The sequence below is a fragment of the Phragmites australis genome, chromosome 18 (genome assembly GCF_958298935.1).
Source record: "Phragmites australis chromosome 18, lpPhrAust1.1, whole genome shotgun sequence".
NCBI classification, from domain to species: Eukaryota; Viridiplantae; Streptophyta; class Magnoliopsida; order Poales; family Poaceae; genus Phragmites; species Phragmites australis.
This window is the reverse complement of record NC_084938.1, coordinates 28,074,720-28,099,747: the sequence shown is the minus strand read 5'-3', so window position 1 is coordinate 28,099,747 and position 25,028 is coordinate 28,074,720. Positions and strand designations below refer to the sequence as shown.

Genomic DNA, 25,028 nt, shown 5'->3' with positions numbered 1-25,028 from the left:
TTAGCTTTTTTTTCCCAAGTCAAGAGGTAATGTTAAGTATTGCGTTGTTCTGCATAAAAGGTATAAGACATTTTCATTCTAAATTATTGCTCGCATTAAAATGTCAGTACAATAAAAAAACAGATTACATGGGCAAGTATCCATCCTATCATGCGTGCTACCTAACCACCCACAGTAAAACAAACAAAATGAAATTCATTTGAGGCAAAGATGAGAGGAAAACATAGTCCGAGCAGGCGCATGCTAATAACTAAGTGTGAAATTTTGTAAAATCATATTCATTTTATTTCTTTCTTGATTTTTATTTTTATTCCTATTCTCTTTATTTTTTCTCATATCTAATAGTTTCTCTTTGAAATAATTTGTGAAGGAAAAAAAAGAGAGAATCCTGTTATAAAAAGAATGGTCTTAAAAATTCTTTCGTCACGGAAATCGTAAAGAGAAACCGTTAGAATGCTGAAAGAAATGGAAATCTCTTCGTAAAGAGATTCTAAGTTCTGATAGGAATCGGTTGGAAATAGTCTAACATTGATAGCGAGATATATATGATGACGATCTCTAAACTCCGTATCTTCAGTCTTCGGTAAACATAAATTATATGAGTACGTGCGTATGATGATATGAAAGTATACGTGTATTTAAAGTTTGTAAAAACACGAAATTTGGTCCGGACAAGGAAAGCCAATTCGTAGGATCAGCTCGGTTGAACCAAACAGAGTCGTGTCCTGGATCACCAGTGGATGTGGGCGTCCTCACGCCACGTCCAACCCAACAAGGCAAGGCGACCCGACCCAAAGCCGCCCGACGTACGGACCAGGCAAAGAGGCAAACCAACTTCTCCATCCACCGCCCTCCCCGCGTCTCGCCGCGACACGGAACCGCCGCCGGAGATGGACGGCTCCGGCAGCTGGGACGCCATCGACTGGAACCAAATCGAGGTACGTACGCGCGCCTCCCCCGCTCCGCTCGCTTGCTCCCGCCCCGCCGCTTGGCCTCTCCGCCCCGCACTCCCTATCCCCCACCCTCGCGCGCGCCTCTGCCAGCTTCTGTGCGTGTACGTGTGGGGAGATGGAATGGAATTGGGGCTCGGAATTCGACGCGGGGGGTGGGTGGGTGGGGTGGGGCGGGGGCACCGCCACGAGCGCGCGCCGCCCGTTTCGCATGTGCGAGGCCGCCTGCGAGCATGCGGGAGCTACGGGTAGTTAGGTTGCGGCTGGGGTTTGAGATCGGATACTGATGCGCTGCTGCCGTTTCTCGCTATCAAGGACCCGAGGCCGCGGAGGTCTGTCCAGGGCGTGGACGAGACCATGGAGGAGTTCCTGCTCGAGGACGAGGAGGTTTTCGCCCAGGTTCGCGTCCTTTACCCACTTTTGATGCGATTTTGCTGCCCTCTGACTCTGAGGATTGGGCCAATTTAGCTGCGTCAGGTGCTGTTCTATCTGCTACATGGTGATATGGTATATGGGACAAACTGTGTCGGTTCTCCTTGGGTTAACTGCTTATGCGCATTGGCAATTGCTACAAGTCACTAGCCAAATTAGCCCTGTTGCAGCTTAATTATGTATTTCACTGTCTGGAACTAGTAATCCGTGTGCTGTTAATGCATTCTATGCAGGTACAGATGTTATTGTACCGCATAATAGTAGATGTTATAATTGGATTTGAGTTGTATATCTGTACAAGTGCTATTTTGCGATGCACCAACACAGAGAATTCACCAAGGAAAAAGTAATACAACATCGTTCAAAACAGCCAGTGGATACGCAGCCTCAAGGGGGGGCTATGTGGCCTCTCTTGGAGTTTACAGAAACATAATGTTACGTAACCTAGATTTAAATTTCAATAGGAAAATACAAATGTTCATGGTATATGCTAGCAAAGTTGAATAAGTGCCCTAACCATAACTGCCTATTGAAGATAATTTTCCATGTCATACCCTATACGGGGCTTCCAAATCGTTTTGAAGTTCAAGTTCTTTTTTCTCGGAGATTTGTTTTTGTCACCTCCTAGTTTGTAAACAATAGTGTCTTTATTTATAGGCATATACCAAAAGCTTATGTTGACTGAATTACTGCGTTTAGCTTGCATTTGTCCATCCTGAATTTGATTTCTCTCACCTCTCCTTACTTAGGGCCATGGTGTTGTTCTACTAAACATCGACGAGGCTGGCACACTTTCAGTGACAAATTTCCGACTTCTCTTTGTGGTAAGCCATCATAGCATTCTTCTACTGTGAGTATTAAAATAATTTTGTTTGATTAGGATATCGCCTGGACTTTAAAATCATTTTACCATGAAAAAAATCATTTCCAGTTACAGAAAAAAAAATATTTTCAGTTATGCTTCTTTTTTAGTCTTTCTCCCCATCAACTTTATTCCCTTGATCTGGAATCTGGAAAATGACCTGATTAGCATTTTTTTCATGGATAATTGGATATACAGTAGATGATGTCTTCCATTTTTATTTTGAACCAGCGCTAATCATGCAGCTAGAAACTCCTTTAATAAATTCAATCATTTTTCCAGAGCCAAGCAAGAAAATGTGTAATAGAGTTGGGTACAATTCCATTGACTACAATCGAGAAGTTAAATGATGTAAGTCGACAGGTGACCCACACTGGGCCTCTTTGTTCTTCCCATGTTTATTGATTTGCTTTATGGGCCCATGAATACAGTTGTGTTTACCACAACACACTCAAACTGTTCTTACGAATTTGACTAAATCGGTTCTGTTGCAGGATGTAAAGCTCCAACAGTTGCCCCACCTGTCTGATAAGAAGCATCCCCGTGAACTCCTTCAAGTCATTGGTAAGTTTGTACTTTATACTTAGCAACTTTGAGCATAATTGTAGGTGTAACTGCCTGCCTACTTTATTGTGAATTTGAGTAGACCTTTTGTGTGTCTGTTGTAGCTGCACCCACTATTTTTTTGGCCCCGTGATTTGTATTAAAAGAGTGGTCCTTAGCTTCGTTTAAAAAATATATATATCTTCTCCTGTATGATAATTAGTTAATTACAATTTTATTCTTTTATTACTTTGTTGGCACTACTGATCATAGATCCGCTGATCTCTCTTCTGATGATTTTGTTAAATATTCTATTTGAAAGGCTTTCTAATTGTTACATGTTCTATTATTGTTCAGGTAAAGACATGAGAGTCATTGTGTTCGCTTTTCGTCCCAAAACAAAGCAGGTAGATATCCTCTCCCATTATAATCTTCTGTAATATTTATTCATCTTTTTGTGCTATTCTTTCTAGATTAGGCGATATCTTATTTTGACCTTATATGCTTTTCGAGTCTTATGAGTTTTACTTCTGATGCTTTTCTTTTCAGAAAAATGAAGTGTTTGATGCTTTGAGAAGATACACTAAACCAGCTAATTTGTGGGATCTATATGCATTTTCTTGTGATCCAACCACCATTAAGAATGATTCTGATCCAAAGTGGCGGCTCTTGAGGGAGTACTTTCGCCTTTTTAGGAAAAGTTTGCCACAATTACAGGAACCTGGGGAAGTTTCTTTGCCTAATGATTGGTGGAGGCTAACTAGAGTAAACTCTAGTTATTCATTGTGTTCAACTTATCCCTCTATACTGATTGTACCAAGGAGCGTAAGGTACTTTCATGCCCTTGACAATATCGTGTGGTAGTTTTACTCTGTTAAACACATGCCCTATGGGTCACTAATACCACCATTTGTCCACTATCCATTAGTGATGAAGATTTATTTCAAGCTTCTACTTTTCGATCTGGCAAACGCTTGCCTGTTATTTCATGGTGTGACCCTGGTATGCATGCTCAGGTTTTGTGTTCTATTTCTTAGTCAATATTTTCTCGGTTCCTAGATTGCTGAAAGTTTGATGTGCATGTGTCATGTTTGTCTGAAAGTTATCATCATATCCTTAAAAAATACTATTTCAAATAATAATTGATAAGTATTACCTTCCTGCCAGCTTACAACCGCTGTCAGTATCATTAGTATTTCCTTTTTGCAACTTGCAAGTGTTCCTATGCAGTTAATTCTACTGGCAGTTCTGTTTTGCGCTCATGCACACAACAGAATCGCATCCTCAAAGGATTGTCTGTTGTTAGTATATTAATCACGCTGATTAAAGAAATCTAAGTTGGGTTTTGTTACATGGATTTTCTTAAAGAACTTTCAAGAGATTCTTTCATGTTGCTGAATCAAATCTCTCTTTTATACCCCTGTTGCTGGACCAAATTTCTATTTTGTAACCATATTTTAGTGGTTAAAGGAGAAATGTGGAGGAGGCATGAGAAAATGTGAAATTGTTTTCATCGCAGGTACTGGAGCTGTTCTGGCGAGGTCATCCCAGCCATTGGTGGGATTAATGATGAATTTTAGGAAGTGAGTTTATATCTATCTAATTAATTTAGAACATATGCTGACTCGTCCTAAATTTGGTTGGTCTAAACGTAAGGGCATCTCCTGCAGCAATGCCGACGAGAAGCTTGTTTGTGCTCTTAGCACCAAAACAATGGATATCAATAGATCTCCAAGGTAACCACAGTATGCATTTCATGATATGTTGGTTTATCTCTTACTTTTGACATATATTAAAATTGTCTCCTATAATTTGACTACTCTATTCGCTCTTTCAATATATATGTTTTAGATAAGTTGTGCCATGCGGTTTTTTTCTCTTTGGAAAAAGAACATGCAGGATCTGTAAAAGGTGTAGCTAATGCCCTAATATCATTAACTGTCTTCTCTTCCTTCCTTGCCCTCTTTTATTAATGCACTAAGTATTAGAAGATTAGAACTACTTCAAAAGTTTCATACTGAGCAAAGGAGTGTGCATATTTAGAATTATTGAAGATGAGGATTTACTACTGTAGCAGGCACAATAATCAGAGCAGATACCTACTAAATTTTCAGCCATTCTTTGATGCCCCTCTCTCAATGTCTTTAACACCTGTTTCTTTTTCTGATATCTATCAGTAATAAATAGTCTTCAAGTCACATTTGCTTCTGCCTCCAATGTAAAACAGGAAACTATACATAATTGATGCCCGGCCAAGAGCAAATGCGTTAGCTAATGGGGCAAAGGGAGGGGGCTCAGAGTCATCTTCTAACTATCCCAGATCTGAGGTAATATTATATATGATAATTGGCTAGTGTATAGGTATCAATGTATCATATCGTTGCTTTGTAATTCTTTTTATCTCTTATTCCCTTAGAAAGAAACTTTTATCTATTTATTCATTGGATCTGGGACCAGGTTCTTTTTTTAGGAATACAGAACATCCACACGATGAGAGATAGTCTTTCTCGCCTTAGGGACTATGTGGATGCCCATGGGACAATTTCGTCAAACGGAACCCCTTCAGCCGTATCTGTTGTCGGAGATCGGGTAAGCTGATGGTTTACTTTGTTGAGAACTACCATATGCAATATACATCCTTTTGAGATTGGCATCTATTCCAGAGGAATCGTGGATCAACCTGGGGTGGAGGAAATCTGAATAGCATGACATCGTTTTCTTCAACGCTTGGGGAATGGTTGAACCATATCCAGAATATTCTGGTTGGTGCTTCGTGGGTTGCTGCACAAATTGCCATAGAATCAGCTTCAGTTCTTGTCCATTGCAGGTTTTTCTCTCCCATGAGTATCTGTAAGTTGTATTAATTTGTACTGTGGTAAATGGAGAAAGTTGCCATGATGTTTTTTGTACCCTATGCGTGCTGACCGCCTGTGAACATGCATGCAAGTGCTTGCGTGAGTGGGTAGGGAAGATTCATTATTCTCTGCATAACATAATTACTCCAAAGTCCACACCAATTCTGCAAACACATATGGCCTTGTGCTAATGTCCATGAAGTAATTTGCGTAACAGAAAACCTTTGCTGCATTATGAAATATCCCACGGATTACTTTGTTGATTGTTTTTGCATTCTAGATTTTGTAAGCATTATTAGTTTATTACTAAGGCTTTGTAGTATCTGTTTCAGACCCATATCAGAGCACTAACTTGGTAACTCACAACATGGGCTCGGTTGAGATTTAGATGGATTAGATTCGAATAGGCAGGAATCCTCATAAATGATTTTATTGATCTTTAACAAGATTATTTCTAAACTGAGTGTTCATGTGGCTACCCCACCTCTTTGGATCAAATGTATCCAAATGTCATCCAACTGCACATTCAGTGATTTAGGAAGTTAGCACTCAAATATGGGTTTGCCTAGATACTCCCTCTACATAAGCAATCCTGAGATGTGAATTTGCGTGCATTCAGAGTTCTTATGCTAATTAGTGAACTTAAATTGCCAGTACTTAAATTGCTCTATATATCCTTGTCATGAGTTTCCTTGCTTTTGGATATGCAATAACTGGTGAAACCATTACTGAAATAATATTTGAAGATCTTTCCCTTCACTTGGCTAGTCAAGGAGCCAACTAGTAACCCTAGAGTTTGGACTCTTTGTTTGGTGCCGATGACATTAGTCCATTGCTCTTCCGTCCAAAAGAGTGTCTTCTATAGCCTGTATTTTCATTTACTTAAAATACTTCAAATCAAACATCATGAACCAAATTTCATGTGGACTTCTTGTAAAATTCGGTGATTGTTATCATTTTTTAATAGTCGATCAGTCTTTAGACATTGTATGACTAGTTTCCTGTCATTTTGCTAGTGGCTTACGGCAACTGTACTGGCTGTTAGTTCACACCAAGGTTAAGAAAAGGTCCCGAATATTAAAATATCCTAGTAGTTCAAAATTTCTGGTTTAAAATTCAATTGAACAGTCAGTTTTCCCATATTCCAGCAATCTGGTCCCTACTAGAAACCTCCTAGTGATCATCTGGATGTTTTCTTGAAGTGAATGATCCTTTGGTGTCATCTTAGGTTCCTGTATGATCTTTATAGTTTTGTTGCTCTGTGTTTGTAGCATCTGAATGAATTTCATTTTTTGGCTCTATTTTTTTCCTGCAGTGATGGATGGGACCGTACAACCCAGTTGGTTGCACTTGCTTGTTTGTTACTTGATCCCTATTATCGGACGTTCGGCGGGTTCCAGGTACAAAAGAGGAAATATTTTGCAATATACTCCTGGTGGAAAATGATTATTCTCTCATTCCTCCTCCAATAGAAACTTCTATTTTGTTTGGAGCGTTTCCTTCAACATTTAGTTATTTGCATGTCTAGATTTGTTGTCAAAATTGAAAAGGGCAGTTTGTTTCACTACTTTGTCGCTTATGTCCATGTGCTTACATTTGATACTACAGAAATCCGCTTCAGAATTAATTGAACAACCATGTTGGGTAGTACTTGATACTTGCAGACTGCTGACTATCTTAATTTTGTTGCTTCAATAATGCCATTGGCATTATTCACTTTGTTTTTGCTGACTTGGTTTTTAATTTATAACACACTTTCACCACTCTGTTTTAGGCCCTTGTGGAAAAGGATTGGTTAGCATTTGGCCATCCATTTGCAGAAAGAATGGGAATTCCAACGGTAGCTGAGAATGGGGGATCACAGTATGAGTTATTAAGGCAACCATCGCTCGGGAATTTAAGCAGTTCACCAAGCAGGAACTCTTTAGGACCATCAGGATCATCTTCTAATACTTCAGTTCAATCACAGACATCAAACAACAGTTCACCTATACTGTTACAGGTAGCCAGCAAATGCTGTTCTTTCTCACCTTTTCCTTTGGTACCTTGTATTAATAAGTGTTACCCATGTATTTTCTCTATGTATACTACAACTTTTCAGCAACTACCAATTACCAAATGGTTGGTTCAATGAATAACTGATATTTTGGAATGTTGATAGACAAATCATTGTTCTGATTCTGTAATTATGACTTGAACACCTTATTGCTTCTAAGCTGTATCATGGATTGCTCATAATGGGCATGGCTGAAGGCTGCTCAGCTTTTAGGATTGGTGGTTGCAAAACAAACCACACGCTTTAGGCGGCTTTCATTTTCTCTTTAGAAACTAAATCAGTTAGCGGCATGCCAATCACTAATCTGCTGTAAAGGAACTGCGAATTTTCAAGATATTACTACATGCTGGCCTTTTTATTGAATAATTCTATGCTCCCTTATGAATTAATTTCATCCTTGCCCCTTTTCTATAGTTATTTGTATGTATCATGCTATTCAGACATTATTGGTTGTTTTGGATGCACCTGTTGTTTCCATAAATATCATGAGCTTGTTTTAATCTGACTTGGACATGGTGTCCTGTTTTTCAGTGGCTAGATTGTATCTCCCAGTTACTACGTCTGTACCCATCTGCATTTCAGTTCTCATCTGTAAGTCTTCTTTTCTTCTGCATATGGACAGGTCTGCTGACAATAAGTCTCTCAATGAATATTCATAACCAGAACTGATTTTTGTTGCAGAAATTCCTAGTTGATTTTATGGATTGTGTGCTATCCTGCCGCTTTGGGAACTTCTTATGCAATAGGTAAATAATATTTTGGGATCCCATCTTGGCTGTTTATGATTTGGGCTTATTATCTTTGGTCCTGACATTCCTTGGTATTAAAGTTACTAAATCGAACTAAACCTCTTTAAGGAGACATGATTGTGATGCTTTTAGGGTTTTCCATGATGACATGTATGCCATATGTTCATTTCTGTATTGTTTAGCTGATTAGAAAATTTTGAGAAGCAGTAGTTCTGTTCATCATCTATCATTAACTCATGATTTTTGAAGGATTATGGTCAAATATACAAACACCATGCTTACCAGATGGGCTCAACAGGGGAGTTGGGGCTGGCCCAACCCCAGTGCATAGTCTGGTGGGGTATCATACTTTCCTTATTTAACATATATTCCTAAAGGAAATTATATGGCCAATTTGAGCTAAGCCCAGATAGCCCTGTTCCTTCATTAAACTGTGTAATCCACAAGAAGCTGATTTAACTATTATTGATCGTGTCCCAAAAAAATCCAGAGTGATGTTCCTTTGTTCCATTTGTTATTATCTCTTGGCAATGAATTAGTGTTTGATTCCTTTATTTACCCGTATTGTTTGATTTATCTTGATTGTAAAATTTTCTGTGTGGCTAACTTCTGATTTGAACTGCAAGTGAGCGGGAAAGGGAGCAATCTGGTGCCACAAACTCCTGTCGTTGCATGTGGTCGTACTTGGCTGATCTGCGAGCTTCTGGTGGCAATTTCCATGAGCACTACAATCCATTCTATGATCCAGTAAAGCATAATGGTCCCCTAGTGCCCCCTGCTGCAGCACTTGCTCCAACCCTTTGGCCCCAGTTTTATTTGAGATGGACATGCCCCTCTGAATCACAGGGTGGTGATCTTGAATCCCAGTGGCATGCTATGAACAAAAAATACGCAGAAGCAATGAAGGTATGCAAGGTCATCATTATGTGTTTGGTTTAATAATGAAATTTTTGGAAACTTTTATCGAACAAGTCAAAAGATAGGTTAACTACAAGAGAAGAGAGAAGTATTAGGATGTTTAGTTCAAAAAATGGCTTATATGTATCATATATCCCTTACAATATTTCGTTACTGTTTTGTTTTCTCATGGAATGGGCAGGCAAAGGACATAGCTGAATGGAGAGCAAAAGATATTAAAACAAAGATGGAATCAATGAAACAAGACTTACAAAGGGAGAGACGTTCAAGCAGTACAGCCTTAGCCATGGCTCAAAGTGCTCAAAGGGAGAATGCTGCCATTAAAAAGGCAATAGAATCTATAGGATGCACAATTAAATTTTCAGTGACTGAAAACCAGGTGGATGAAACTGAAGTGCTGTCATATTCAGTTCGAAGAGACTCGGATGCTAGAGCTCAGCAAGATGAGAATGCTGACTACTCTGTATCAATCTCTGCAATTGAGGACAGCTTGGTCTCAGAAACACCAGGCGATCATTTTTGCGAGTCACTCTGCCCCTTCCGCACAAGAGAAGGCTGCAGATGGCCAGATGCTCCGTGCGCACAGCTAGGAAGCCAGTTTGTTGGTTTGAAGGCAAATTTTGATGCTTTTGATCGACTATCAATACAAGACTGCTATTTTGGTCCAGAGTAGTTGATCACGAATTGTTCATGCCAGTATTCAGTACTTGACGAACTTGGCAGATGCCAATGGAATTTTTTTTCAGTGGTTGGCATCTCCAGGTCTGCATCAACAACAAAATTACGCGTGGAAAGGAAATCAACCATGCATATTTAACCCACATTCACAAGTTCTTTCGTCCAATTATCTTTCTTTCAAGTGGCTGGCGCCTCCAACTCTGCAATTCTGCATCAACAACAGAAGTACAAAAAATGTGTGGAAAGCAAATCAGCGATGCATATTTGATCAGCATTCACAAGTTCCTTCCTCCAATGATATTCTAATGGTCTTTAGTGGGCTTTAGCATTGCAAAACTTTTATGAGGGAATTCAGAATTCTACATTAGGAGTTAGCAATTGGTTAGGAACCACTGGGACTGAAAATTAGTCCTTTGTGTTGTATATAGTTTTACAGTCGATTCATACAAGAAGCAAAATAACGCAGAATGCGAAAGAGAAGAATAATAGTTCTTCCTCCCCTTTTATCCATTAGCTTTCGATTGGTACTCTGGTTAGCTCTGAAATAAGAACCATTTGCATCCTGTCTGGTTGAAATAAATGTTGTATATGAAAAATGTGGGCCTGTTGCTGTATCATTGTCCATGAGAGTCCTCTTGACATTTTTAATGATATTGTTTTTTAGAAAACAGTAGCTTGTTTTTCTCGGTAAATTTAATATTTTTTGGCAGCTAAGTTTTTCCGTTATTTACGTCATGAAATTCATAAAAATTAGGTAGCGACTTGACAATAAAATGTCTCAACTGCAATGCCTGGAGGTCGATTTCATCTCAAGCTTCTGTCATCAGACTACGAAGGACAGCATTGATTTGAAGATTAATAAATAGACAGGTAAAGACTGCTTTTGCTTTTGCAGGGAAGACAACTCTCTAAACGATTAGAGACATCAAAATGGCACAGAAAAAACCCGATTATTTTATCCACAGGGTGCTCTTTGCATTCACAGCACATTTACGAAGAATCATCAATTTTTTTCTCAGGTCCAGAATCTCGTAGATGTAATAAAGAAATAATCAACGGCCAGAAAAGTAGGAATCTGGACAATCTTGGATGAGCACGAAAAGCAACAACCAAAGGCCACCCCAAGATCAACCGCCAATGCCAGTAAACCATAATATTCCTCCTCCAATCCCAAGATGCATGTGAAAAGTTTTATTCTTGAATCAAACATCATTATCTCAAACAAGCAGAAACTTCATGACCAGGCGGTCTTTACCAAACTCATGATTTAGAACAAGTAATGGAGTGAGCTGGGAAAAAGTCTGTAGTCCAACAGTAGATGGGGAATTTATTGCCTTGCTCTTGGCATCACAGCTGAACCCAGATGAGTTGACGGAAAACAAAAGCACACAGAAAAATTGACAGGGAGACTAATGGTGAGCTGCAACAGCAGGGGCTCCCTCAGCTTCCTCCTTGGCCTTGCGAGCAGCAGCTCTTATCTGGCGTTGCTCCTCCTTGTAGATCCTGTTCCTGCGCTGGAACTGCAGAAGAAAATTCACAGATGCTTTAGTCAATGTGTCCCATCTGCTCATCTGGATTATTGGTTCCCACAAGAAATACTCATCTCGAATATAAAAAACCCCAACACAATAAACCAGAAGTACAGAACAGTAGAGTTACGACAAGCGAGTTATATTTTGATTCACTTCTCTCGTAACTAGAAGACTTCAGTAGCTAACAGTTCAGGATTTCCCTTGTTTTTGGTTCTGTGAAATCAGGGGCGCATCCTTTATGTGTTGGGGCATCCTTTTGGTGTTAGGATCTCATTGGATGTGCCAAGAAGTACTTAGTATGATTTTTACATCTGTGCCTTTTCATATTCCAGTCACTTTGCCAAGAAGTACTTAGTATGATTTTTACATCTGAGCCTTTTCATATTCCAGTCACTTTGCATTCTGGAACAGCAAGCTTTGGAACTAGCTACTCAATCACCAGAGCAGGAAGCAGAAACGATCATTTCGAAGAATTGCTGACTTGAATGTAGAGAATGGAATCTAAGTACTCCATTACGATATTTGGGCCACATCACAGCCAGTCAAGGACATTACAAGAAATATTTTGCAATGTCTTCCTTTCAGGAGAAAAGAAAACTCTTTACTGTTAAGGCCAGCACAACGCGTCTACGTAGCTGGGCACTTGTGGGCAGTTGCTCGTCAATCTTGCCACGGTGGAGACCAGCTAAGTCGCCGCTCGCCCAGGCGGTCCATGCTTCGACTGGGCGTGACGCGATATCGTGGAGGCAGACGCTTGGGCCATCATAACTACCGTAGTACCGTTCAATCAAAGCACCTGTGTTCCTATGTCTCGTTTATTATTAACTCATTGGCAAAGCAAAATCACTAGTGCATCCGTTCAACTTGAGCATGCTTGGTTCTGAACTATTACATAAAAAGCCTGAGAAAAACTACTAATGAAGTTGTGGTTCTGAACTAACGCATGAAAGGCATGGGAATTTCAGCACAGCAGCAGATTTCAGAGTTTATCCTGCTTTGGTCTATAGCTGCAATCAATCGGTACAATTGACCGATGAGCAAGACTCGATCTCCTGGGGATCTTCCTCACAAGGTCGGTAAGAAAAAAATTGGTGGAGTACCTCATGTGTGTTGTAGGATAGGGATGCTTAGATAGGCTCTTAAGTTTTATCAGATAAATTTAGCATCTATAAAACTGTAGTTTCCATTGGAGATTGGGACTCGAGCTTGATGATGTAGCATTTATTCTCTCTCCTTAAGCATCTGTATAAGCACCTTTGCATTGTGCATGCCCTAAATTTATCCATGACAGAGAGCACTTGCAACATAGAGTCCTCATCCTAATTTGTCCAAACAATCCTGCATTGGATACCAAGCAAGCCTGATGACTCCAATGGTTCCCTATTCCGTGCTCTAGTCTGCCCAAGAACGGCTTCAAGGGATTTTCGATAAAATGGGCACGGAGTGAGTTAACCCTCTAAATTCGATTTTAGCTACCAAATTCCAGTGCAAGTTTAGGGGGGCAAAGCCTCAGCCATTCCTCCGTACTTGTACTGATTGAGACGATCACAACACGGGCCAAGACCCAAAAATTAGCTCGTATGGCCCAAGAGCGGGGGGGGGGGGGGGCGAGAAGCACGATAGATCTAGGCAATCGAATACAACTAATAAGAGGACGATGGGGATCTGATGCTAGGGTTCGGAATCGGAGGCGATGAATCGAATACAACAGAATGGTGGTAGCAGAGGGATGAGGGGGAGACGGATGGATACTGACCTCCTTGGAATGGTGGAGGCACTCGAGGTAGTCCTCGCGGAGGAGGCCGCAGTCCTTGGGCTCGCGGCAGCGGCTCATGCACTCGCTGAAATCCAGCCAGAAGTCGTAGCACCGCCCCTTGTTCCCGTTGATGCCCCAACCAGACGCCATCTTCTTCTTCTTCCTCCTCCTCCTCCTCCTTGCTTGATCTCTCTCTCTCTCTCTCTCTTCCGCCCCCCTTTGGCTTGGCTGCTCCTCTTTCTCTCTCCACGCCGGTCGAGGGCTCCTCCGTCCCGTCCCTTGGCTGGCTCCTGATCCACCGTTCCGTCCCTATGACAATGCGGGCCCACCGTCTCAGGGTTCGGATGACAATGTGGGCCCACGTACGTTATTTGCGGCTTGGGCTTTTGCCGACCTCCCCTCTCCACCAACACCAAAACCGAGTTTTTTTAAAGTAATATTAATTTAATGGAAAATTGTAGAAATAATATACGTTTTCAAAAAATTACGAAAATAGTACATATCGGCAAATCAATTGCTGCCAAGCCACCGTTGGCAATTGGCCTGCCGACGGAGGTGGAGCCTGTAGGGAATAAAAGTATAAAACATATGTCGGTAAATCAATTCGGCACATGACACAAATATGTCATTGTAGCCCACCGAATATGTCACTGTAGCCTATTTTTAGCACGCCGTGTGTCGAATACGGTGCTACATTACCCTATTCGATACACCGTGTGTCGAATATGTCATTTTCGAGGTACGTATACCGAAAGTCAATTTTCGGTAAATGAAGTGCCGAATATGAATGCTAAAATTGTAAATACGATGATATATTGTTTATTTTGATAAATACGGTCACGTATATTGTCTAATCTTAGATTTTTGCCAGACTTATCTACCGGCAATTTTCAGCAGTACGACTTATCTACCGAGGCGAATTGAACAGCACCCCAAAGTTAACAGATCAAAGACGCACGGCAAACACGAATAGATACTTCCACACGTCAAGAACACCAACTACTATCAGAAAACAACCTTTATCTTTGCCTCAATTACTCCTAGGGCAAGGAAACAACCAAACCTGCAGCAGCTCTCCACCCGAATTGCTCACCCAGGTAGCTTGGTGCCTGATCACACAATCCCTTGGAGGATCGGTAGCAACGTTCTTCGATAGGTAATAGAGGCCTAGAGGGGATCACCCTCACTAGGGTTCCTGGACTCGCCAGCCACAACCATGACAAAAAACCAATCTGAACGATACAAGTGCATCACCCAGGCTATAGAGGCACGTAGGCCAGCCGTTTATTCAGCATGAACAAAAGTGGTGTTTATTCAGCAGAGCTAAGTGGTAGCACCACAAATGACACTAATCCTCTCAAAAAAAAGAAGAAGACACTTATTCGGTTAGTCCCCACGGAAGCAAATCAACATCCTCTCCTTGCAAAGCCTTGCTTATCCTGTGGCTAGAGGCTATGGTTCAAGTCCCCACTGAGCACATGTAAGACTCAACTCCACCCGTAGAAAAAACAGAATTTCCCTGGCTCTGCATTACAACATTGACTACAGAAGAGTAACATATTTTCTGTTAGCAATACTATTTCCTATACTATACGCCATCGTACAAAAAATTGTGACGATGCTATTAACACCCAATAGCAGCACCTTCGGCCGTTGATTCCTTTATCGGCCATCCGTGGTTGGCTACAACACAATTGGTTAAGTTTCTTTTTACAAATTTTGTTTCTCTTCAAAGGACAAGCACACGCCTCCTGACTTGAAAGGCATGCCGCTTAGCAATCTTCTTCTGCGCCACTGAACATAAGACAATAGTATCCTGATTAAATGTCTACACTAAAAGGAAAATAAGTCCATAGAAATGCTCAAGAAATTCATATTTCTTGGACTTCTCATAACCAATGGAGATCATATAGAGCGTGACCTTACCCGCCCGATTTAGCAACGCAACGATATGTTGAAGGACAGACTCAAGCTAATGTGACCTTTTTGCCTTTTGACTCTCTTGCCTGCACCAAATTCTTCCAGTAATTATCCAAGGAATCTCATGTAACAGGAAGCACTAATAGGACAATGAATTTTTTCACTTGTCAGTGGTTTGATGATGTGAAATTGAGCATGAGGTGCACCTTTGTGGAAATAGACTTCCTGGATGACACAAATTCACCAAACTCCTTATCATACCGCCTCTTCTCATCTGCTGGTGTAGAAGGTCTAGCCTTCCTAGCAACAGACATGAGAAGTTCTTTGCTGATGCACGGCTCTCTTTCTGGGATACCATTCTCTCGGCTGTCCAAAAGTTCATGAACTGCTGCCAACCCAGCATCTGTTAGAATAGCCGCGAGATCAGCACCAGTAAATCCTTCAGTCAGAGAAGCAAGATCTTCCAGACTGGCATCACTTGCCAGCGAAACCTGAGACCAACAAAAGACATAAGAAAAGAAGCAAGCATTGGAAACAATAAAATACCTTAACGAAAATAACACTTTCCCATGAATTCATACAGATTTATGATATCCATAGATACATAACCTTCTAAGCTTAAAGTTTTTCACAAAATTAAAGCAAAATTAAAAATGAGATCCCAAATAAGAGAAGCTGAAAACTGGGCACGACAAAAAGTAGCATTGTTCTAAAAATGCACATATCACGATATGAAATCTCTCAATCATGATGATCAAACACAAGAAAACATGACAGAAGCAACATCAACAATTTTCCAGAAGAAAACTCACCATCCTAGCATGCACCTTCAGAATTTCCAAACGTTCATCCCATCGAGGGAAATCACAAAAGACTAGACGATCAAACCTTCCAGGCCGCAAGAGTGCAGCATCAATTAGTTGTGGCTTGCTGCATATAATAATAAGAAATCCCCTCAAGAAATGCAACGAAAGTAACAGAATAAGTAAGCTATTTAGTCACAGATTCCCTAACGTTAGTCAAAAAAAAAAAAAAAAAAAAAACTCTGCGGCATTTCACCCTATGCAAACTGAAACTCTTAAGCAGAACATTCTGCGGCTGGTCAATATAGTCCACATCAATAAAATCAATTTTCTTCTCTCTGTAAAAGTAGGGAACAGAAAAACTGAAGACTATGTCTGCAGAAACTATGACATTTGTCATGCTTTTGCACAGAGCTAACCTCGTAGCCGCAAATACAAATACTCCAGTCAAGGTTTCCACACCATCTAGTTCTGTCAAGAACTGCATACAAACATTACAATACACACTTAAATGATTATTTTTTGTTTTCCGAAACTAACAATGAACCTAGAAATTTCAACATGTTAGCAGAAAGGAGACAGTTACTTACCTGATTAACAACACGATCAGAAACTCCTGCACTATGGGTTCCTCGCTGGGGTGCAATGGAATCAAATTCATCAAAGAATAGCAGGCAAGGTGCTGCTGCAACTGCCTTTGCAAAAAAGTCACGAACCTGTAATTCATTTATTAACATTAGAACCATGATGGTTTGAGTGTCTTTTGTAATTCCGATCAACAAGCCATACTTATAACTGGAAAACAGGTTGAGTAAAACAAGAGATAAGGAAATATCCTAACCCTTCAAATATCTTTAGTGTAAGAAAAAGGCAAAAAGCAAGGAATTTTCATGTGATGTTCAAAAGAAAGAACGGTTCCTTACAGATTGCTCAGATGAACCGATATACTTATTCAATAGCTCTGGTCCCTTGACAGAAATGAATCGCAAAGAACAAGCTGCAGCTGCAGCTCTCACAATGTGAGTTTTGCCACATCCAGGTGGTCCATAGAGGAGAATGTTTGATCGCAACCGTACTGGTGCCCTGGTAAAGATATTTGGGTATTTTGATGGCAATTCAAGAGTCTACAAGAAGGAATACAAATATAAGTAGGAACATCTACACAGGTAACCAAATGAAAGGTGCCTAAAAATGGTTAGTTTTTCATGGGCATATAGATGAGATCAATGTCCTTAAAACAGGATAGCAAGAAATGTGCACCTCTTTAATAATAGTTACTGCTTCATTTAGCCCTCCAACATCTTCCCAACCACTATCTTTATCATCAGGAGCATATTTCCTAAGATCACGCATGGCGACTGGAAGGAATCCATGCATTGCTTTCAAGAAATCTTCCATCACCAAAGTTGGTTTCACAGAGTTCAGAGAGGCATTAGGAGGCAGAACAAAGCGAGAAGCAGCAGCGTGCACAGCCCTATCAACCAAAATTTCCTGCAACACGATAGTATACATATACGATGAATATTCTTTACCCAACACAATCCATGCAAAGAAATATTTGGCTGATAGGCAGGTTGTGAATATTTTCATCTTCTGACCATTAACACAATTACCTAAGCAATTTTTTTTTTCTTTTTTGCTAGTCGATAGAATTGGGCTATAATTATCATCACAAGGGTATCATTGAGTTGATTATAAAGACTAATGCATGATAAGAGTTAACATTACCAAGTCATATGCATCATAACCTTCACATTTTGATGCTATCTCTGATAGAACTTCCTCAGAACTCTGTAGATCATGCTCCTCAACTTGATGTTTTAATAGTGCTTTGCGCTCTGGGACTGCAAGAGCAGGAAGCTCAATATGGAAATCAAATCTCCCTGTAGAACAAACAGCATTTTTATTAGTACATTTGAAGTCAGTGATTTAACCAGTAAACATGAAGAAAAGAAGAAATGGGAAATAACCTGAAGTGGTTAAGTCTTGAGGAAGACTCTGAAGTGATTGAACTGAAGCCATCAATGCGATAGGTCCATACCCACATGCATTCCGAGTCTTATCCTGTAAAACGGCAAGCAAAAAATAAAGAGAACTCACTACTCTCAGGGAAAAAAATACATCTTAAACAAACTGAGACAACCACGATCAACACTTACTGTTTATAAATTTGAACAATGTGAATAAAGAAAAATGTGATAACACCTCCTCACCTTGTACTCATCCATAATGTCAGCCAAATACCGTACTAGAGAATCAGAAGAACTGGACGATTGAGACACTTGAGGATCTGAAGAGACTGAAATTACACTGTCTAGATCATCAAATATGATGATCGAAGGTGAATGAAGCAGCGCCTCAGAAATGCTGTCTTCAATTGTTTGCCTTGTCTCTTTAGCCTTGCCAAGTGCAAGTTTGGAACATTCTATGTATATTCTGCTCTTAAAAAAATGATATAATGCAATGAGCTTTCTTTTAAAATAAGAAATAGTAACAGGACTCAGAACAATAAGATTGTCAATAGTGGTTTACACGTGTGCCAAGATCTCGTTATGGTCTTCAAAGTATTTTGCAGAAGCCCTAGTCAAAGCAGTTTTCCCTGAACCCTGAAACAGAAAATTAAGTCACACAAAGTTCTAAATGCAAAAATGCACTCCCTACAGTCAAGTAATATTCAAAATTATGATGACCCACATGAAAACAGAAAAACACACATAATACCAAATTCCACGACAGAAACTGGATGGTGTTACTTACTCGAGGCCCATAGACAAGAACATGTCCAGGAAAGGGGAACTTTAGCCTGTTAAATAACCTCAGGCTAGTTGATGATAAGAGCACAGATAACCCTTCACAAAGAAAAGCATCCAAAATATCAAGTCAAGAAATTAACAATAATTAGAATGGTAGTAGACAGAAAAGAACTAAAATGCAGAAAATGAGCTATTTGTCTATCTGGTTAAAAAATATTACTTTTTGTCACATCTGACATTGCATTCTCCATCCAGCCTAAAGAAGATCGTGTCAGCTTGAAACCATCGCTGACCCCACCATCCATTATGGAATCAAAAGATACAGGCTCGCCCAGCTCCAACTTCCCGAAATGCAGTTCCAGATTTTCTGGATCATCGATTGGAGCACTCCAAGCAGTCTCAACATCAACTTGTGAATTGTTGAATCCAGAATTTTCAGAAGTAGCTGCTAGCAGGTATAGGAATTCAACTCCTCTGTTTATTTTTTGATCTGTTGCTTCAAAATGGAGCAAAATTTTGGTTGGTAAAACTATTGAACTTATCTCGGTATGGCCAACATGTAAACTCATTTCTTTAAGTTGTCCGATAAGCCAATGTTTAATAAAAAACTTCTGTTTTGACATGGATTCAGGGCTGCTCTCAACATCTGCACCCTGAAGATCTTCATTTTCACCGTAATGAGCTTCCTGGAAGATATTACTATTTTCTGAAGGAATCCTGGTTATCCTTGAAGTGTCCGCTTCCTGACTGCCTAATCCACTGTTATCATGGGCATCTTTCACATGCATCTTGAACCGTAAAGGAGATATTGTCACTACAGGCTCATCCTTCTTGATACTGGCTGAGTATGTCCTAATGTATACCCCTAGGATCAGCAAAAGCCTTTTCAGAGAAGTGTAAAGTAAACAGCAGAAAAGATTTGACAGTACACAGACAAAATAGTTATTGGGAAACGCTTTGACCTCAAATCTGAAATCATAGACTACAAGTCGGTTGCTTCTTGGTAAATGAAAGAAAGACCTGTGTACTCACATGAATGTACATCAGCACTTATGAAGTGACGAATAGAGTAGGGAAGCATAACATGCCCTTTGGCAACAGAGTCTGAGAGTAAGGTATAAACAACAGCTTCTTGGGTCCTTTCTTTAGCTACTGAAATTCCCTTCTTTTGTGCAACTTCTTTGCTTTGTTGAGCAAGCCCCTTCTTTGATGATTTAGGTGAAACAGTGATCAATTGGAGATTGCCAAGCGAAATACTTGTAGCTGTATCAGGATGTATTAGCACAGCATAGCTGAGAACCACCCCTATGTCAGCACCTTTATATTTGAACGTATGTGCATACTTCCTGTCCGCTGCTTGAACACGCAGGAGTGCCTTTATATTGACTTGTTCCTTCAGTGCAGTCTGCTTTTGCACATCGTGAGAAGACTTCTCTTTGCGTTTTTTGGGTGCAACAGCAACTTCAGTTCCTGGCACAAGTTGAACTAAAAGAAAGAAAAACACAGTTGATATGGTAGCTAATTGGTAATGGTGGAAGATAATGGCGCTAGTCGCCCTCGTCACCAACAGGGCTTCTCCCTGTGGCAGGAGGCTCTGACCATGCCAGTCAGATAGAGAGATGATGATGCTACAGTACCAGTGCGCAGGCTCACAGTAGATAATTAGTGACAGATAAGAAATTGAATTTGACAAATTAACAAGTAGAGACATGTAATGAATAGATTGTCTACTATAAGATTACTAAACATTACATACTTTAGTATAGCAACAAGTCACATGATGTCCCAGAAGTTACAATCTTTAGTTATAGTCAAATACTACAGAAGTTCAGAATAGCTAAGTTTATTTTAAGAATTTAGTTAATACAAGCTCAAATTTGTACCTACAATTTAAGTACTCATTAGACAATTTGATACCCCTACTTTTGTCGGTACCATGATTCTGAAGTGCTGAAACATTTTTTAAGAGATAAAGATGTTAATTAAGCTGGATTTTCTCTAATATATATCTAAGTTTGGAAAATGTAGTTACTTACAAACTAGGTGTCGTTGTAAAGAATATGGGGGTCCCCCGCCAGGATGGCCAACAACGACCAGTTTTTGCAGGACTAATTCCTTTTCTCTAAACAGGGTCCACCGCGCGACCAAACCCCCGACCTACACTGGACTTACCGCGACTAGTCCTTACTGGTCACGGGGCAGGTACTCGTCTAAACCAGACAACTCTCATTTAATATCGATGCCCATGCCATTTTCCTTCCCCAAGCGCATCACTCCGGCCGAGACGACCATGGCCGGCACAGAGCTTCCGTGTTCCATCTCGCAACATTAATTGTTACGGGATGGGCTCGTAGACGAACAGAGGGTGTGACAGGCGCGCGTGAGCAACCCGCGATGGAACAGGGCAGACCGGGCAACCCAGACTTGATAAGCAGGGAAGCGGCTGACGGATGGGACTGACATCACAACGCTCCAGGGCAGGCACAACGCATGCGTACTCAATAATGATAGCCTATGTTGACCGTCTAGGTGGCATGGGTCTATTTGATGGGCCCGCGTGTAAGACTCCTTTCCTCCTAGGCTATAAGGGGAAGGGAGTCCGCCTTGGGAGAGGAGGCCAAAAAACACAAAGAAGAAACTATACTCAACGAGGAGGGAAAAAGCCTGGCAACCAGCTAGAACACCCTCTGTAACCCACTCAGATCATTCATAAACACAACACACAGGACGTAGGGTTATTATCCTCCGAGAAGCCCGAACCTATGTAACTCCTCACGTCTCAAAATTCGTCACACACAATTCATCATATGGTTCACCGAACGCCGGCTTATCAACTCCCTGTATTCCCGAAATGCTGTTCACGCACCCACTGTCCAACATACTCTGGAATCACTGTCAGAGATTAACCCTCGACACTAGGTAACATGTTTGACTCAAGATAACATAAATCTAACAAACCATAACCCTATTAGACCCCAGCATGAATTATGATGTAGACTGGTGGCCCCAAGTTAGGTGCCATAGGAAGTTAAGCTTAGGATATTGTAGGATCACACAGTGTCAGTTTCCAGAGTAAATGAGAAATGGACAAGATGGTTCTGAAGTACCTAGCCTTTCTGCCATGTGAGAACCATCAAAACTACACAACAGTTGCTTTCCACACCTCTACAGTGATTACAGCAAAATTACCCATTAACAAGTGTGCACAAACCTACTTGAAAACAAGTTCACACAAACTTGACATCATATAGAAACAGAAAAAGAGAATACCACCACTGAACACTGTAATAAGTAAAAAGGGCACTGGAAGGAACACAACACCAATGGTTGTAACACAAGTTGTAGAAGTAAGCAAAATGAAGCATACCAACTGACTTCTCGGGGCAAGATGACACCACAATAAACTTCACAATATTATGACCATCCAACCACAATGGGAATTTCATGCCCTCGTAAACGATACCGACCTACTTTCACGAACAAAATTAAATTTCTACACCAAAAGTAGAAATGAAAACAAACAAATTAAAAACAATAGAAACTAAATAATACCTGCTTCAAGATTGTTTCTTCAGCCAAATCAGCACGGCTCTCCAGTATCTCCCAATCATCCTCACCGAAGGGTTCTATACTGACCGAGTCAGCTTTGGCTAGAGAGCGAGCTACGCTCAACTGTGCTATTGTTCCGTCAGGCAGTGAAATGCACTCTGCCAACTCTTGTGCAACCTGCAAGACACACCATTTGATATTTTGTATTTTTGATGTCATAGTGGAGCAAATATTCAGGGTATACTTTTGCTATATAATGCTGACAAGTGGGTGAGGTAGCCAAACTAAGGACAAACAAGAGAGGGTAATCATACTTATGCATTTAGAGCGTTGCAAAGCAGTGCCTAATCGACCAGGAAACAGGGAAATTAATCTGTGAAAATCACAGCATCACTCTCTGCAATCTCCACAAGCCAAAAGGGGCCCCAAATTTACTCCACACAACAACGTGGTATCGAACAATGTCTCGATAATTCGACATCCACAATCCCAATTTTCTGACAGAAAGCATCGATTCAGAAGAAAATTCACGGATAATTCCGACTCCAGGACACCGAGACTCAAGTGTCAAAGACAAGGCTGCCGTGATGACTGTGACAGCGGGATTGGTTGGGGCCGCTCACCTCGATGGCGCGGGATCGGGACGCGGCGCCGGACCAGGCGAGGGACCAGCGGCCACCGACGGCCGCGCGGAGGTCGAGCGCGAGGACGGGCGGGAGGTCGCCGGAGGCGGAGGTGCGTTCCAGGGCGTGGATGAGGTGGAGCGGAAGCGCAACGAAGCAGCTCCGGGCGCCGCCCACCACGCGCACTTCCACCTCCATCCCGCCGCCGCTCATGGCTGACGCTAACTGCCTCCCCGTCCCCGCCCTTCCTTAGCTATTCTGTTCTCTCTCTCGGTGGTGATGCTCTCTATTTGATCAAATAAAAATCAACGTGACTTGAAGTAAAATTCTCGAAGAGTTAAATACTCTCTTCGGTCATAAATGCTTATTATTTTTAATTTTTTATAATCTTTAATATATAATTTTGATTATTATTATTTATTATTATATAGTTATATTATATAATATTATGAAAGTATTTTTTAAGATAAATTTACACGTATAATTTTTATGTTTCTAAATTAAATATTTTGGAAACTATTAACGGTCAAAGTTTTAAAAATTTGATTAGTTCTTGATTAAAATGATAAATATTTATGATTGGATGGAGTACTTTTTTTCAAGAAGTTTAGAATTATAGTCAAATAACTTGCCATTGTATGGATTATACAACTACAGCACCTCTAATTAATCTATACAGTTGTAATCTAACTTCATAAAAACAAGTTAAAGAGAATTTCTCTCCTTAATCAGTATGTTTTATAATCTTGGTTAATCTACACGGTTAGATCTGATAAAAAAAAAAGGTGGTTTGGATTATTTTTCCTATTAATCTACAGCATTGTAATATGAACAAAATAAGATATATATATGTATTATTTATTTATATATATATATATATATATATTCTTTTACCCCAAGTAGCATAAGAATTTCTCTAATTTATCTACAACGATATGATTCGGCCTATCAAAAACCTATCGAGGATTTGTACTCGATTATTTGTAGTATGTAAATATGAAAATAGAGATACATGCGTAGTCATCAAAGAGTATCGTAAAGAGACACAAATTTATACAGATTTATGCATCCGAATTGGATAATTGCACTATGTTCAGTCTTGCCTTTGATTATTCTCAGATCACATAATACAATAAGGTGTGTAGATGGATCACGGAGTACAATGAGTAATTAGGTGGATTTCGGTGTATCTACTACCGAAGATCTAGTCAAGTAAGGGTTTGCTTCTGCCATGGATCTTCAATAGGTGTTGGTCTTCTATCCAACCAAACTTGATGGTGTGTTCGCGAATTCGAAGATCTGAATGCGCGAGTTACTTGTTCTAAGGCTTATGTTGCCTTGATTGTTGTTGCTCATATTGTTTTTCAGTTGATCTGGATGTATCTCTCTCCTCGTCTTATATAGTGTGGGGAACTTAGGGCGTATCTTACTCGGACTCCTTCGGACGTAATCTATCCGGATTGTTGGGTTCCCGAATGTTTAGAAATTAATTTCTCTATTCAGTACAATTAGCTTCCAAGTATGTTATCTCTATATCTTACTCCATGACGGCTACGTCTAATCCCGTATCGAGTAAAATACAAATTGTTTTTATATACTTTTTACAGATATACGGTATTTACAAAATATATAGTATTAATTATATATCCTCGTCAAAACCAGTGGGATATATATATACACGGCGAGGCTATTATGCGCCTATACGTAGTTGCTATTCGCACTGCGCATATCCCCCAGTTATAACCCGAAATACTGTGAGTTACAACTTGTTAGGTAGACTAGTTACAACTTCACGTCCAAAAATGCATAATTGCAACACGAGAAGCTAACATTATGAGTTACAACTTGTTATTCGCACTGCACACATCCCCAGTTACAACTTGAAACACTATAAATTACAACTTGTTAGGTAGATCAATTACAACTTCACGTCCAGAAATACATAATTGCAACACGAGAAGTTAACACTGTGAGTTACAACTTGTTATTCACACTGCGCACATCCCCCAGCTACAACTCGAAACACTGTGAGTTACAACTTGTTAGGTA

The 25,028-nt window shown here is 40.3% G+C and overlaps 3 protein-coding genes across 3 annotated transcripts; 1 reads left to right on the top strand and 2 right to left on the bottom strand.

Moving 5' to 3' along the window:
* The first annotated feature begins 725 nt into the window (after positions 1-725).
* LOC133898485 (phosphatidylinositol-3-phosphatase myotubularin-1-like) lies at positions 726-10,711 on the top strand. Its single transcript, XM_062339201.1, has 19 exons — positions 726-938; positions 1,266-1,349; positions 2,132-2,206; positions 2,527-2,595; positions 2,739-2,808; positions 3,145-3,194; positions 3,337-3,617; positions 3,716-3,789; positions 4,307-4,370; positions 4,458-4,523; positions 5,015-5,114; positions 5,245-5,376; positions 5,451-5,614; positions 6,958-7,042; positions 7,417-7,644; positions 8,230-8,289; positions 8,380-8,444; positions 9,074-9,353; positions 9,547-10,711. The coding sequence occupies exons 1-19, from the start codon at positions 741-743 to the stop codon at positions 10,036-10,038; spliced, it is 2,637 nt and encodes an 878-aa protein (XP_062195185.1). The 5' UTR covers positions 726-740; the 3' UTR covers positions 10,039-10,711.
* A 565-nt stretch (positions 10,712-11,276) lies between these two features.
* On the bottom strand, positions 11,277-13,615 carry LOC133899796 (NADH dehydrogenase [ubiquinone] iron-sulfur protein 5-B-like). The gene is made up of 2 exons (XM_062340861.1): positions 13,332-13,615; positions 11,277-11,563 (listed from the first exon to the last, which is right to left on the bottom strand). Exons 1-2 carry the CDS (start codon positions 13,479-13,481, stop codon positions 11,453-11,455), a joined length of 261 nt encoding a protein of 86 aa, XP_062196845.1. The 5' UTR covers positions 13,482-13,615; the 3' UTR covers positions 11,277-11,452.
* A 962-nt stretch (positions 13,616-14,577) lies between these two features.
* Positions 14,578-23,259, bottom strand: LOC133898771 (peroxisomal ATPase PEX1-like). Its single transcript, XM_062339485.1, has 18 exons — positions 22,980-23,259; positions 22,360-22,533; positions 22,175-22,274; positions 19,840-20,292; positions 19,028-19,672; positions 18,812-18,903; positions 18,587-18,660; positions 18,268-18,490; positions 18,025-18,118; positions 17,783-17,937; positions 17,315-17,545; positions 16,978-17,178; positions 16,645-16,770; positions 16,474-16,535; positions 16,064-16,181; positions 15,458-15,742; positions 15,258-15,337; positions 14,578-15,125 (listed from the first exon to the last, which is right to left on the bottom strand). The coding sequence occupies exons 1-17, from the start codon at positions 23,190-23,192 to the stop codon at positions 15,299-15,301; spliced, it is 3,285 nt and encodes a 1,094-aa protein (XP_062195469.1). The 5' UTR covers positions 23,193-23,259; the 3' UTR covers positions 14,578-15,125; positions 15,258-15,298.
* Between the last annotated feature and the right edge of the window lie 1,769 nt (positions 23,260-25,028).

Excerpts from the sequence above, each read along its gene's own strand:
- LOC133899796 (XM_062340861.1), bottom strand. The coding sequence starts at position 13,481 with ATGGCGTCTGGTTGGGGCATCAACGGGAACAAGGGGCGGTGCTACGAC. Across the intron at positions 11,564-13,331 it reads GCCTCCACCATTCCAAGGAG|TTCCAGCGCAGGAACAGGAT; the intron begins GTCAGTATCCAT and ends TTTCTTCTGCAG.
- LOC133898485 (XM_062339201.1), top strand. The coding sequence starts at position 741 with ATGTGGGCGTCCTCACGCCACGTCCAACCCAACAAGGCAAGGCGACCC. Across the intron at positions 2,809-3,144 it reads TGAACTCCTTCAAGTCATTG|GTAAAGACATGAGAGTCATT; the intron begins GTAAGTTTGTAC and ends ATTATTGTTCAG. Across the intron at positions 3,790-4,306 it reads TATTTCATGGTGTGACCCTG|GTACTGGAGCTGTTCTGGCG; the intron begins GTATGCATGCTC and ends TTTTCATCGCAG.
- LOC133898771 (XM_062339485.1), bottom strand. The coding sequence starts at position 23,192 with ATGAGCGGCGGCGGGATGGAGGTGGAAGTGCGCGTGGTGGGCGGCGCC. Across the intron at positions 15,743-16,063 it reads TGAAGGTGCATGCTAGGATG|GTTTCGCTGGCAAGTGATGC; the intron begins GTGAGTTTTCTT and ends TGTTGGTCTCAG. Across the intron at positions 15,338-15,457 it reads GGAAGTCTATTTCCACAAAG|GCAAGAGAGTCAAAAGGCAA; the intron begins GTGCACCTCATG and ends AATTTGGTGCAG.